This window comes from Dermacentor albipictus, chromosome 9 (assembly GCF_038994185.2).
Source record: "Dermacentor albipictus isolate Rhodes 1998 colony chromosome 9, USDA_Dalb.pri_finalv2, whole genome shotgun sequence".
NCBI lineage: Eukaryota > Metazoa > Arthropoda > Arachnida > Ixodida > Ixodidae > Dermacentor > Dermacentor albipictus.
The window spans coordinates 9,700,631-9,715,097 of NC_091829.1; the positions used below are offsets into that span (position 1 = coordinate 9,700,631).

At 43.7% G+C, this 14,467-nt stretch overlaps 1 protein-coding gene across 1 annotated transcript in view; it reads left to right on the forward strand.

Moving 5' to 3' along the window:
* The window catches only part of LOC139050014 (mitochondrial potassium channel ATP-binding subunit), a 38,113-nt gene extending 28,431 nt beyond the window's left edge, over positions 1–9,682 (forward strand). The window contains exons 13-18 of the mRNA XM_070526085.1: positions 2,256–2,389; positions 3,219–3,290; positions 4,053–4,231; positions 5,257–5,315; positions 5,484–5,572; positions 9,509–9,682. Of these exons, the coding sequence (XP_070382186.1) occupies positions 2,256–2,389; positions 3,219–3,290; positions 4,053–4,231; positions 5,257–5,315; positions 5,484–5,572; positions 9,509–9,595 (620 nt within the window). The 3' untranslated portion in view covers positions 9,596–9,682. The remainder of the gene's footprint in view (positions 1–2,255; positions 2,390–3,218; positions 3,291–4,052; positions 4,232–5,256; positions 5,316–5,483; positions 5,573–9,508) is intronic.
* Positions 9,683–14,467: the final 4,785 nt, after the last annotated feature.

Here is a 14,467-nt window from a genome sequence, read left to right on the forward strand (position 1 = left end):
AGTGCAGCATTATGTCAGCACCTGCGAGCTCTGTCAATGACGAAAGAAACTGTGTATGCTTCCTGCTGGGTATCTTCAGCCCATCGACGCCTCACCTGTCCACTTCTTCCGTGTTGGTTTGGACCTTCTCGGACCCTTTCCTACATCTGCTTCAGGAAACAAATGGGTTGCTGTCGCTACTAATTACGTGACACGCTACGCAATGACACAAGCGCTGGCGACCAGCTGTGCTACAGACGTGGCGGACTTTCTCCTCTGTGACGTAATCTTAGTACATGGTGCGCGACGTCAATTGCTGACTGACCGAGGCCGTACCTTCCTGTAGAAAGTCATCGACGATATCCTGTGCTGCTGCTCCACGCAGCATAAGATCACCATGTCATACCATCCCCAGATGAACGGGCTCACCTAGCGCTTGAATCAGACCTTAACAGATGTGCTTTCCAAGCACGTGTCAGCTGACCACTGTGATAGGGATCTTGCACTGCCATATGTGACATTCACAAACCATTCCTCCCGCTACCACACTGCTGGATACTCTCCCTTTTACCTTTTTTTCGGACGTGAACCAGCTTTACCATTGGACACATTTCTCCCTTGCCCTGCAACTTTGACTAGTGAATATGCATGCGACGCCATTTCCCGGGCTGATTACGTGTGACAGATAGCCTTTAGTAAACTTGCTGCTTCCCAATACAATCAGAAGTGCCTTTATGACCAGTGACACTACGAGGAACGTTTTGCTCTTGATGCTCTTGTGCTACTTTGGACCCCCTCCTAACATGTGGGTTTTTCTGAAAAGCTCCTTCTTTGCTACACGGGCCCATACCACGTCCTTTGACAAGTGACTGACGTCACGTACGAGATTGTGTCCGCCAGTCCCACAACATCTTCTGTTCCGCTGTCCAGTGACGTCGTCCACGTTTTTAGACTTAAGCATTACCACCCTTCCTCTGCTGTGGGTCGTTAGTAGTGTCGGGCTGGTGATTCTGCCACCGGGGGTCATGCTACATGCTGTTTGAAGAAGATGAGGTGGACAGTTGTGTATAGTGGGACGTACCAATAAGCGGCCTCTGGTTGATATTAAGATAACAACCTGCCTTGCATGATGTTGGCTGGCTTCCATGTTGTCTAGTGCTTGCTACTCCTTGTATATACACCGTGTAAATAGTAGCTCACCTACTCTGCTTCCACGTAACAGTATTTTTTCTCTTATGTCCCTGGCTTGTCATTCTTGTACAGAATTCATATGCCCTTATCATGTGCATCTGTTTTCATAGTTTGTGGGATTGTTATATGTGTGCTATAACACTTAAGATTTTCTGTGCGACTGCAGTATTTAGAATTAAACAACTTTGCGGGTAAGTATTGCAGGTAGCAATCGTGCCCATTCCCTCCTGCGTACTCATGTCGCCGCATTTGCTTGCAAACGTGTCGAGAGCCGACGTAGACACGGGAGAGGCACACTACGCCCTCTCTTGGTTCTCCCTCCACTGTCGCGATGAGCCCGCCCTTCCCCCAGACTTGTGGGAAAGGGAAAGTTATTCGACGTGTGAGCAGAACATTATTCTCACGAAGGTAAAAGGTTATAAAAGAGTGTCACCAGAGAGGCGCTCTTCTCTCTGGCGCCGTGACCTCGAACCGGACCAATGACCTAAGAGATACCTGCCTCAACTCATGAATGACCTCATTGCCTGACTATCACACGCAACGAGGCAAGCCTATTCATCACCAATTACAAAGTGGACTTCTCCTCAGCAATTGTTACTTATTGCTTGTTGTAATAAGCATTGTTAGAGCTGATGATGCTGGTTGCTTTATTCATCTGAACCCAACGTAGCTGCGATTACACGCGCTGCAGGTTGGGGAGTGCTGTGGAACGACTGTGTTGTTAGATCCGGAGCTCAGCTTCAGCTCTAGCCTTATACTGAGCAGAATTCCACAGTATTTATAGTAAGAAAAGCAAAGGGCATAGTAAAACAGGTAAATAACTATTGAAGTAAAGAGAATTTACAGAGCGACCTAACACTGATTGACATACTACTGATTTAGGGAAGTTGAACTTCCAAATCTATGGCAGACAATCGGTGCAGTACAGATTCAAACATCTTGGTTATTTTTCTAGGCCATACTGTTCTGAGTACCTTGGATGAATTATGGATGTCTTTCTTCATTGATGAAGGTCATCTTCCTTTCACATATTTATTTGAAGCCATGACAACAGCTGATGCCTTCCCATCCTTGATTTGCAACAGGCAAGTCCACAATTGCAGCATTACTGGAACGTTTCTACGATGTAACTGGTGGTTCCATAACCTTAGATGGGCATGACTTGAAGGAACTGGACCCTGACTGGCTTCGACGCAATGTGATTGGTCTCATTCGACAGGTGCGTCTCCATTACGCATTCTCTTTAATAACTACAAGCACTCTGTGCATTTACACTTCTGATATTCAATGGAGATAGCTTTTGATTGTTCATTTTAAGGCAAGGGTTATGAAGCATGCAGTCATTGCACTGATTTAGTGAACTTTAACTTTTGTTTGAGCAAGCAAGAACTCAACAACAGTTATGGTTTTATATATTCCTGCAGGTTGGTGTCTCTGGAAGGGTTTAACGTTTAAGCTTTAAGCATTTGTGGCAGAGGTGCTGACAACAGATTTTGTAATGCCTTTAATGCCTTTGTTAATGCTTAACATCTGCTACTTTCAGTGTGACATGCAGGTGTAGTTGCCTAAAATGTTCTTATTGACATTTATTATGCAAACTATAAAGGGAAAAAAACTTTACAGGCACTTAAAAAGCTTTCTTTTTTCGGTCTTGTGCGGAACCTTCTCTTCCAATTGCATATAGCATCTCTGCAATGATTTTAGTGTTGCATTGATTAAAGTATGCTTTCTACTTTGAGGTAAACATAACTATACTGGTGCATGGTTGTGTAGATTTCCATGTGGTGTGAGGTTTTGTTTGAACACCTCAAAGGTGTTATGTTTTTAAATTAAGCTCTTGACGGCTTTATCACATTATTGTGCAGTGTTTCCTACAGGAAAAGGTCACTGGTTAAAGTGATTGCCAGAGTCATTGCAAGACAACAGCGTATAGCATATCACTTGTGGTTTGCTTGTTAAAGGAATCCTCGCAGAATGTGCAAGTGCTGCTATAGTGCCTCTTATGAAACTTAGAAAAAAGAAGAAGATAGGAAATTTTGTCTTTGCAGGAACCGCTGTTGTTTGCCACAACGATTAAAGAGAACATTCGGTATGGCAAACCTGATGCAACTGATGAAGAGGTGAGATATGAATGCACACTTTACATGGTGCTGCTGTGATAAAAGCAGTGCTATTCATAAAGCACTGAAATTGTTTTGGTGGCATACAGGAAAGAACCTACAGAGTGTCCCAAACTAAAAGGCAACACAATTTCAGAAGTAATAGACAGCTTTGTGTGAAGACAACCAAGTACCTGTTGCTGTCAGACATGTGTTCTTGTTTTCTTTTTCTTTTACTGTCGCTAAATTATTAAGCAACAGCTGGTTAATTAAGGAACTGTTTACTTAATCACTTTAAGGATCAAATATCAAGAAGTTGAAGTTGAACTGGGTTTTTCTCAGTGCTTCCTGCATTTATCTAAGTAACATTTTCGTTATCAAGTGATCTGTTTGAAAGTTATTTAATTACTTTTTATTAAGTAAGGAATCATTTTTCTTTCTTGTCTAACATTATTTGTACTCTTTTTGACATAAAAGCTGACTATAATTCACGAAGGCTTACAACATTCAATCGGTTTAATTTATGTGGGTGCCTTGGTATTTTTGGAGTTGCCTCAAAAATAGTTGTGTGAGCTCATGTAAGGGGCAGATAGAGCAAAAACCTGGACAATATCAAGGACACATAATATACAGCAACTAACAACTAACAGCCAATGTTAGTCGGTTGTTATATAAGCATGCATGTTGCGTGCTTTATCTTGTCCATGTTTGTAGCACTATTTGTCCCTTCTATGAGAGAACAAAAATCGGAGCTTTGCTGAGCTGGTGATGTTTCTGCTGTAGGTGTATAGTGCTGCAAAGCAAGCGAATGCTCATGACTTCATCATGTCGTTTCCACGTCAATACGACACTGTTGTTGGAGAGCGTGGCATCACTGTCTCGGGTGGGCAGAAGCAACGCATTGCGATCGCCAGGGCATTACTCAAAAACCCGCAAGTGCTTATACTTGATGAAGCCACGAGGTGGGTGCACAAACACATTTTCTGCTCTTTTCTCTTAGTTTAGTACTGTCTTGACAATGCTACGATGCTTTTACTATGTGCAGTGAAACCTCATATAACGAAGTTGCACTTAACAAAAAAATACCTTTGTTATATCCAATATTCGTTATTATAAGGATGCGTTCATTACATGCTGATATCGGTAAGAAAGATTGTAGATTTAGTTAGTTACATTTTATAATATTTTACATCCGTGTTTGTTATATTGGGGTTTGACTAATAAACGTAATTTAATGGCATTGTCTACTAGAATTGGAGTGGAATGCAGAAACATTGTTTGATGCACAATAATACGTATTCTTGTGAAAATGAGAACATATTCTTTGAGGCCTATGCATAATATAGCAAATGTCTGTCCGTTATGTTGTGATATATTAATTTTAGTTGAGCCCGTTGTGCTTTGTGCATTTACGGTGTCGTACTAGTCATTGGTCAGATTTATTTCAGTAGTTCAGAATGTTGTGTTTGCATTTTCCAAGCTATTTCAGTGCTATGGTTTGTTGATGTGCTACAACTCTGCATATTGTTTTCCTGCCCTTTGTGTATTGTCTGAGCATTTAACATTGTCGCCATTATCGTTTCTTCTTTTGTTTTGTATCTAGGATGCCTTTGGACATCTCTCTCACTAGGGAAACTGTTTCTTAAGAAGCATATTAAGTCAGTGAAAGAATGTGCTTGTAGTGTTTAGTGTAATAAATTGGGCTATTGCCAAGGCATGAAAATAATGCATAAGGCTTTTGAATTTGTCTTTGGTTACCTGAAGAAGGCTGGTTGGGTTCAGGATATCTTAATCATTTGCTGCATGTATTTGTTGTCATATAGATTTTGCAGTATATGCTGTTATTGAAAACTTAGAACTGTTTAGTATATGAAGATTTGCATGTCTAGAAATAAGCAGGATTGAATGTGTAAACTTCTCAGTATAACAACTTGGTAACTCCAAGGCTGTGATGTGATGTTTAATTTTTTATTCCTTTCGTTTTCAGTGCACTGGACACGGAATCAGAGAAGGTAGTTCAGGCAGCCCTAGACAGGCTGAGTAAAGGTATGTCATCATCTTGGATAAGTTGGCTTATGGTTAGTTGAGGGCTATAAATTAGTATAACTGTAAAAGATTCCTACATTCCATTTGTTGGAATCTTTACGTGCTGCATGCTGAGTAACTGTTGCTTTTGACAAGGCATTCTTTATTGATGCTTTGTTCTTTTCTCAGGTCGAACTGTTCTTGTCATTGCGCATCGGCTGTCTACCATCAGAAATGCTGACATCATTGCTGTCTTGCTGGATGGGAACATTGTTGAGGTAATGCACAATCTGGTGCTTGCCTTAACGACTACTGCAGTGAAAATTGCTTGAAGTCCTGCTCAAGTGAAACAAACAAATCTTATTCAGTCGTCATACAGAACTTATGAGATTCAAGACATTGATTAGGAAACGTTTTTAAAGTAGTGGTCCATTCCCAATTCTTTTGTTAACTGGCAAACTACAGCTGCACTTTAATCTGCCGATGTGAGTAAGGGCTGCGCATTAAGCTAAGTTGCGTTGTTACCAGCTGCTGCCTACACAGGTTTAAAGAAAAGAAAGAAATTCTGTAAGTTCTGTAGTTGTTGCATTTGCACAGATATAGCATGATATTGAAAGAAAATTTACCATCTCAAGAAAGCACCTCTTGAAATGTTTTAAACGGCACTTCCCATATGAATAAGACCGCCTCATGTTTCTGCCCACCACATCAGCACCATTTGCCCCCTGGTGCTGCATATTCGAATGTCGGTGGTTGCCTCCTTTCCCGTGACAGTAACGGCGCGCCCATTTGCATTGGAGTGCATGCAACCAGTGGTAGTGTTTGCTCATTGACAAGTGTGTCGTTCAGTGACACAGCAGCCTCAAAAACATGAAACAAACACCAGCCCATGAAACTGCTCATTTCAGGAAAATTCACAGATAAGACATGTGCTGCACTGCATATAGACCAATTCTAAACTTTTCTTCTCATGTGCTTTCTTTCGATACATGTCTTGCGATAAATCGAGTGGCTCTTACATACCGTACACAGCCATAAAGCGTAGTAAGCTTCGGACGTACGGGTGTGTTCACTCGATGCTTCCCCTCTTCGGGAACAAGTGCTCAGCAGGACCAGCAGATAGGAAACACTGTCGTGTTTAAGTGTGCAGTATGGAAACACAGTAACTGCAAGAGAATGTTATTACAGCAGTGAAAAGGAGTGTTTGCTGGAAATTAAACTCGCGGTCTGCGAGCCTGTGAAGTCCCGCATGACAGACCGACAGATGCAGTAGTTTAAACAATTGGCAATTGCGCATTGTTTATTAATTATAATTACTTCTCTCCACCTTGCGGGTTTCTGCAGAACTATTATGTCAAATCGTTTACTAATCTTTGCAACCTAACCAATTCTTGCACTAATCATTGCTCGAAGCCATTGCGAAAACAAAGATACTTATCTTTCTTTTAAATTTGGCATTCACCCACTAAGTGATGGTGATTGTTTTAGAACAATGCAATATCAGAATTACAAGCTGCTTAATGTTTCCTTTTTTTTTTAAATGCTTAACAACATTATAATCGCACAACAGAAATTTCTGTCATGCAGTTTTCTAAACTAATCGGGACTGGTGAGACACGTGACTGCTGTGTGTACGAAGCCATTGAATGTGCTTGCACGTTACATTGTGCCAATGTTGCCATGTTTCTGAGGCAGACTAGCACAAAGAAGTTATCGTTCGCATATAGATACACCATCGAAAAATTCGAATGGCACTCAGCACCCCAGGAATGTTATTAGTGGCAATGTTATTATCGCAAGTAAATAAAAAAATGGGGTGCCCGTTTTTGTTTCACACATTTTCTAAGCATGGGGGCTTCCTTTTCATTGAATTGGCGTATGCTTCAAGCTCGGTGTTGTAGAAAATCTTGTTGCTGAAGTGCAGATATTACTTGGCTTTTGTAATTGCATCCTTCATTTCTTTTAATGCCCTAAAAATGTAAGCACAGCAGGTTCTTGCCTTTCTTGATGTTCCCACTGTGAGAAGGATATTCTGCGTCGGACAGTTTCTCTGTAATGGCGCTGTAGTTTACACATTTCTGTTTCCCAACTAGCCCGTGTGCTGCTGTCCAACATACAGTGCCACAAGCAGCGAGAAAGGAGCACGTGTGCTGCCGTAGAGAGGTTACAGTGGCGCGGCGACGCGACCGCAAAAAGAGACATTCAATAGGGGGCACTCTCAACGGGCTCAGTAGCACCGCCTGGTCAAGGTCGTGAGGTCTACAGAGCAATCTTTCCCTTACACTCTTCAATAAGTGACGTGCTCGTCCACGAGACAACTGACACGTGCGGGAAAGGCAATCTATGCCGCAGGGATAATACAAACTCACACGTACCGAAATGGGCATGTGTCTGCAAAAAAGCAAGAGCAGAATGAAACCAATCTATCTCGCTTGAGACAGTCGCGTGATCTTTTCCGCGACAACAGGGGGTGCCCTTTCAGAGTAAATGTAGCTATAGACAGTAACATCGCAATTCACAGGTGATCTAATTCTACACCACATTACAGAGCCATAGGTACGTGCGATTGACGTCACAATCCATGTTTTTCTCGCTTAAGTTCGTCGAGCACCTATGTAGAACACAACAGTCAACATGCTGTGAGCTCGCGTCAAACGGCCGGAGAAGAAATCATGCCATGGGCGTCATCTTGCTGCTGTCATCACACGCACACTTGCGCCAGACACATAGCGATTCGTCTTACGCAAACATGTTGGTCCATGTGGTAACGCTTTCCGTAATACCATATGATGCTGGGTAGCAAAGTACCATCAAAATTCTTCGCATAACGTCGGTTCCTACAATGCTTGAGATCTGCTTCGCTTTTTCTTTGAGATTCTCAATGTGCATGTGCTGATGCCCTAGTTGTGCTAAATCGGTTCTCAGGATAGAAAGGAAGCATGATCCTGCCTGACGCGCTTGTTCGCAGTTTCCAGTGTAACGTTCTTAATCACACGTGAGCGCCAGTACGTCCACACTCCAACTTTATCGCCCCAAAAGTGGAGGGAACTAGTGAAGCTGGCTTCTCCCCGCGTAGAATCGGCTTGTGGCGAAGCCAACTTCGACGAGAGCGTTTTAGAGAACGACGTTTGTATGCCGAGAGGGCTTTTGACTTGAAGCACATTATATAACGGGTGTTTCCACAAAGACTTGAAGTAATATTTGAAAATAGCTGTTTTGAAATAAAAGGTTGGTTCCTTCGTACAGGTAGTAATTAGTCTGTAATTAACGAACAGCTGTTTATTAACTTTTGAACTTTTACTACAGCAAAATAATGATTGGGAAATTGAAGCAAAATCTACGTATAAGCCATATCAACTTTTGGATCTGAAAAAAAAAATGCGATTACCTGCGGAAATGTAGCACGAGGAATTTTAGCTCTCAGAGAGAAGCGGTGTTCTGCTTACGTCACCCACCATCTGGCAGCCAGTGCGCTGCGACAGCGAGGAGCACGGAGGAGCACGTGCTCCTCGCTGCCGCAGCTCACTGGCTGTCTACATCTGGATGACGTAAGTAGAGCGTGGCCTCGACGGTCGCGCCTCTGCTCTCGTTGCAGCCTCCCAGTTCCGGTTTCACGCGCGCTGATATAAAAAAATTGTCTTGCCACAGTTCCGCGGGTAAATGCATATTTCAAGACCCACAAGTTCGTGCAGTTTGTACGCAGATTTTTCTCCAATTTCGCAATCGTATGAGCCCGCCAAAACTAAACGTGCAAGAGTTAATGGATTTTTGTTAACTAGCGAGTAATTACCACATATCACCCGTCACCCAGTGGTCGGCACCGCTGACGGCAAGTGTACGAAGGAATGGCCCTCTTATTTCATAACAGCTATGTTTAAACATTGCTTCAAGTCTTCGTAGAAACACCCTGTATATTTATATTCTATTTGTGTGTAAAAGATATGAAACGAAATTATGCTTTGTGGGTGTGGCATGCGTCATGTTTGGGGACAACGCAAGAGATGGAGACAGAAGTGAAACAACAAGCGCGGCTCTGCATCCATCAGTTTAATTTCCATCCCTTACACTGCGCCCAACCAAGTTGGTAATTCTGCTGAACTGTATATGTAATAACTCATGGTTTAAGCTCATACATTAAAATGGGGGTACAACTGTATTTCTGGTAATGCGTGGAGGAGTCTGAAGTTATTTCATTTGGTTCATTTAATTTTCAGATTGGAGACCACAAGTCCTTGACAAGGCTGAAAGGTGTCTACTGGAAGCTTACCCAACATCATGGGCTCCATAGAGGAGTGGGTTGATTCGACAACCCTCTGTTTAAGGCTGACACCACCTACACGTTGTTTTCATGAGTGTAAAATCTATAAACAGGTGTTTATTGTTTTGAACCGAAGCTTTCTTTGCCTCATCCTTCGACTTACCCACTGCTGCTTCTGTGGCTGCTGCTGTCTGGCACACCGCGTTGGGGGGTGGTTCAGAACGTGTGTATACATGACAGGAGCGAGTCACAGAAGTAAAGGCGATGCTAGAAACTCGTTTGGACCCCACCCCGTCGAATGTGCAACAGTGCCCTCTGGAGCATTGCAGGAACTGCGGCGCTTCCATTCTTATCATCCTTGCTGTCTTTCGTGTAATGCATATACCATCGACCTTTACGCTTTGTATGAAAAATGCAGTGAAGCTGCCTTTAACGAAGCACTTGACAATTCAGAAAGCCAGTGGCCCGGGTTTGAATAATTTGAGGGTGTAATTTACGTCTCGGGTGTGAGTCCTGCCCTCTGAAATGTTAGATGTAAAAACACGGGGATTTCTTTTTGTCTATGAAAAGACTAAACTCCGCGCACACCGCACGTACGTTATCACCTCAGGTGTCAAACGACAGCATTTGGAATAGCAACTGAATAGATCCTACCGTATATTCGCATTGAACGAACTCTAAATTTTCCTTGAAGCATGCTGTGGGAATTTTTATGCGAGAATCCCACGAAAATTTCGTTCAGAGTATTTTTCTGCATAAATCCCGTCAGTCTTAGCCGTTGCGTTTTAGCTGTTGTCGTTGCGTTTTGCCAAACGACGCACCATCGATACCCGAGTTACTTGCAAGCGGCACGTTGTTATGGCAGCCGGATGTTTCCGCGCTGCTTCGGTTTGGCAACACCTTGTTTCCTCTGCCGCTGCAGCTGCCTCCACTTGGGACATGGTCGCCATGCTGCGATTGTGTTGCATTCGGCAACCTGTATATCGCACAGCGCCACAGCCATCACTTATGTTTGGGGTCAACGATACGACGACATCGTCCAGTGCCCGAAGTGCTCCGCTCCTGCGTATGCACCCGGTGCCCGCCATTCCCTCTGGAAGTGCCTTGGCACAAATGCAGTTGGCAAAAGTTTACTTAAAAGGTGTGGAATTGAACAGTGATCAAACTGAAGACACGGATGACGTATTATGGACGACACATTCCATAAGTCACTGTTGCAGTATTTCTATGAACCGGGCCTGCATGCTTACATTTAGTTTCATACTGACGTTATGCCGCATGGAAACCCAAGCAAATAAAGAAAAAAAAGTCGGCAACGTGACTGGCGCAACCCAATGAGAATAATACGGTGCCACGCTGTCACGCGACGACGCAATAGCCTGCTGCTATTGTACCAGCTCTCTCTCCTTGGCGATACGTTCCTCCTCATCTCTTTGAGTATTTGCCACCACCACCACGGAGGAAGGAAGAAAGTCTATGAGAAAGCTTCACGTGATAGCTTTGAAGCTTAGTAATAAAAAAATAAAGGAAAATGTGACTATAAGTAGGCCCTCCGAGCACTGAGAGAATGAGCGAGGGTAAAGCGGGTGGCGAAGGCCGATTGTGACGAGGGCGTCGATCACAAAGAGCTACTACGAATCTAACAATGGCTTTAAGAGAGCCTGCAATTGCGTGAGGCCTATTTACAAAAAGTTGGCTTGCCGAGGCTAAGCTGCCTGACGTCATGCTTTCTTGCAATCGTATTTTCCTTCCTCTATAGCCCGGGCCTCAGCAGCTGCATTCCGATGGGGGCTAAATAAATGTAAGAACGCTCGTGTAGTTATATTTACGTGCGTGTTAAAGGGGGTACTGTCATATTTTCGACAATTCATTTTTTTCCTTAAATGAAGGTCCTATAGACGTCTCTAACAGTAGAAAAATATAGTGACAAACCTCTGACAGTCGTAAATAATACAGTAGACCCGTTAATTCGACTCAGGTTAATTCGTTTTTTTTCGGTAATTTGATCCAGACTGACGGTATCGGCCGACGGGCATACACTTCTACGGACCCAGACTACCGTTATTCAGATCCTAAAATTGGCTTTCGCTGGATAATTCGAACTTGACCACTCAGCACGCACGCGCCTGACCCCTGTGTAACCCCGACAGCGACCCCGTTTAGTGGCAGCTCCTGTCTCGGCAGAGCTTTGAGGACAGTATACGCATGGAACAACTGTCATCTCCCGTCGAAAACGCCTATTTTCGGCCTGCCCTAAAATATGTTCTAGGAATAGCCGTAGCTCACAATGTCTGATTATGGTATTTGCACAATTCTAACGTGCTCCATTTTTTTCCAATTGGGCAGGAAATTGCCTGCGCATTGCAATAGGATACAAAACCAAAACCGGCTTCGTGGCGTTCTTGTGCTTTACTGCATAACGCAAGTGAATTGCAGCGAACATGACTTTAGAAAACCGGCCGCCATTGTGCAACACATATACACTTGCCCATTCCCCTTGCAAAAAAAGAAAAAGAAAAGGTGTGCGCTCTAAATTTCTGCTTTGTTTAGAAGCTTAAACGTCATTTCTACGTCCATTTTCTGCTTTGGGCGCATGTCGTGTGCTCCTTTTCTGTGTCCCGTTATTCCGCTGTTTGCTGAAGTATGCGTTCGTACCGACAAGCCCGGCTAATCACTATCTTGAAAAAGGTGGTTGCACGTTTGATTCAAAGGTTTGTTAGAATCGGGCAAATACTGCTGAATGAATCGGCGGCATGCTATAGTGTTTTTTTCAGCACCTTGTTTAATTCGACCCGCCGGATAATTCGATCAAGTTCGTTGGTCCCGTAGGTCAAACTAACGGTGCTCGTCTGCATAATAGCTTTTCTACAGCCAGTTTGGTTTTCATATCCCAGGAGAATGCTGTGTCGCGACATCATGACTCAGTATGTGGTCGTGTGAGAGCAGGAGATTGCGACGTTTTGAGAATCGCCGCGGCTCGCTCGGTCGCCTTGTATGCTGCTACTCGTGAAGGCCTATGTAGTAGCATAGCGGACTACCGAGCGAACCGGGGCGAGTGTCGCATCGCCATTTCCTGCTCACGTGACCATATATTGCATCTTGACGTCACGACATTGTAGAAACGAAACCGAAACTGACTGTTGAAAAGCTGCTTTAATAATTTATTAAGGAAATTGTGCAGTTTGACAGTATTGCTTCTGGAGTTTAGAGGCCCCGGACCTTCATTTAAACAAAAAAAAAATTCCTGGCAGATTCGACTCCAGTTGACATCTATGTAAAGCGAAGCATTCCTGGTGTGATTGGCGCATGAACCACGTGGGCGCGCATATGAAGTGTGGTTTTCAAGGTATAAGTATTCGTATTAAAGAGCAGCATATGTTATGCGAAGAAATGATTTTACTTGCAGTGAATTATATATAGACAGGCTGGATACATATACACATACTTGCATGTAGGACATCACACATGTGTTTATTTCGTAGCATTTTCAACGCTGATCCATAGTGTTGTGTTGCACTTCCGGTGTTTCTGGAGCGTCGGTCTCGCCTAGTGCAACTGCGGATCGAAACGTGCCCAGAATATTTTTTTTTCTTATGGCTCCAAGGACTCCACTCACTTCATGACGCAAGCCTTCTGTCAGATTGGAAAACTGCAATGGTAGTACCAATCCACAAGTCTGACCCACCACGCGATGTTTCTATAACCACCGACCTACAACCCCTCACTTGTGTAGCGTGGAAAAAATTCTTGGACACGTTATGTGCGCTAGTATAACGGATCACATTACTAAGCATTCGTTATTTATGCGATTACAACATGGGTTTCGCCAAGGCCTGTCCTTTACTACTCAACTAAAGGAATTCGCTCATGATGTAGCATACGCATTAGACAAAAGAAAATCAGATTGCATCTTTGTATACATTAAGAAGGCATTTGACAAAGTAACACGCTGTTTACTTCTCTGAATGATGACTGCTTATGGAATTAATCCTCACGTCATTTCACAGGTAGCTGATTACTTCGCATTACGCCGCCACTTCTTCATCATTAGTGTCCAGTCTTGTTCAGCGGAGGTGACATCGGGCGTTCCGCAAGGCTCGGTGTTGGGACCGTCTTTCTTTTTTTTTAATGCAGGGTGATCATTTTTAAGTTTTACGACCCCTTGAAGGCGCAGCGCAAGACGACGAAGGCAAAAGGCAGGAAACATACCAGGACAGCGTTGAACTCACAACTAACTTTATTAGAAGGGATACGCAAACTTATGTAATACAACCAATACCACGTGCTCTCCCATCGATGGCGTCATTATTAGTGCGCAGGCAAAAACGTAAAATCTTGTAATCTAGTGCTACACTATGAGGGAGTTTAAAAATTGAAACTCACTGTCATACAAATTTAATGATGGCATGCTTACACAACGCGATCCTTTTTGCCTGATATAGTAGGTCTCAATAATCTCCCCCGTAGTCTGATTGCTATGGGCGGAAATTAATTAAATTATGGGGTTTCACGTGCCAAAAAACTTTCTGATTATGAGGCACGCTGTAGTGGAGGACTCCGGAAATTTCGACCACCTGGGTTTTTTTAACGTGCACCTAAATCTAAGTACACGGGTGTTTTCGCAATTCGGCCCCGTCGAAATGCGGCCGCCGTGGCCAGGATTCGATCCCGCGACCTAGTGCTCAGCAGCCCTTCACCATAGCCACTGAGCATCCGCGGCGGGTTGGGCGGAAAGTATTGTGGTGTCTTCATAGATTGGAGTGCACCCATGCCCAGAGCAATGCCGCGCGACATGCGAGTAAGCATTACCCGTTAGCGAGCGCCTGTGCTCAGACAATCTAATGTTCAGGGCAACAGCCTGTTGGGACGATATAGACGTGACCGCAGGAAAATGGAAGCTCCTAAACAACTCCCA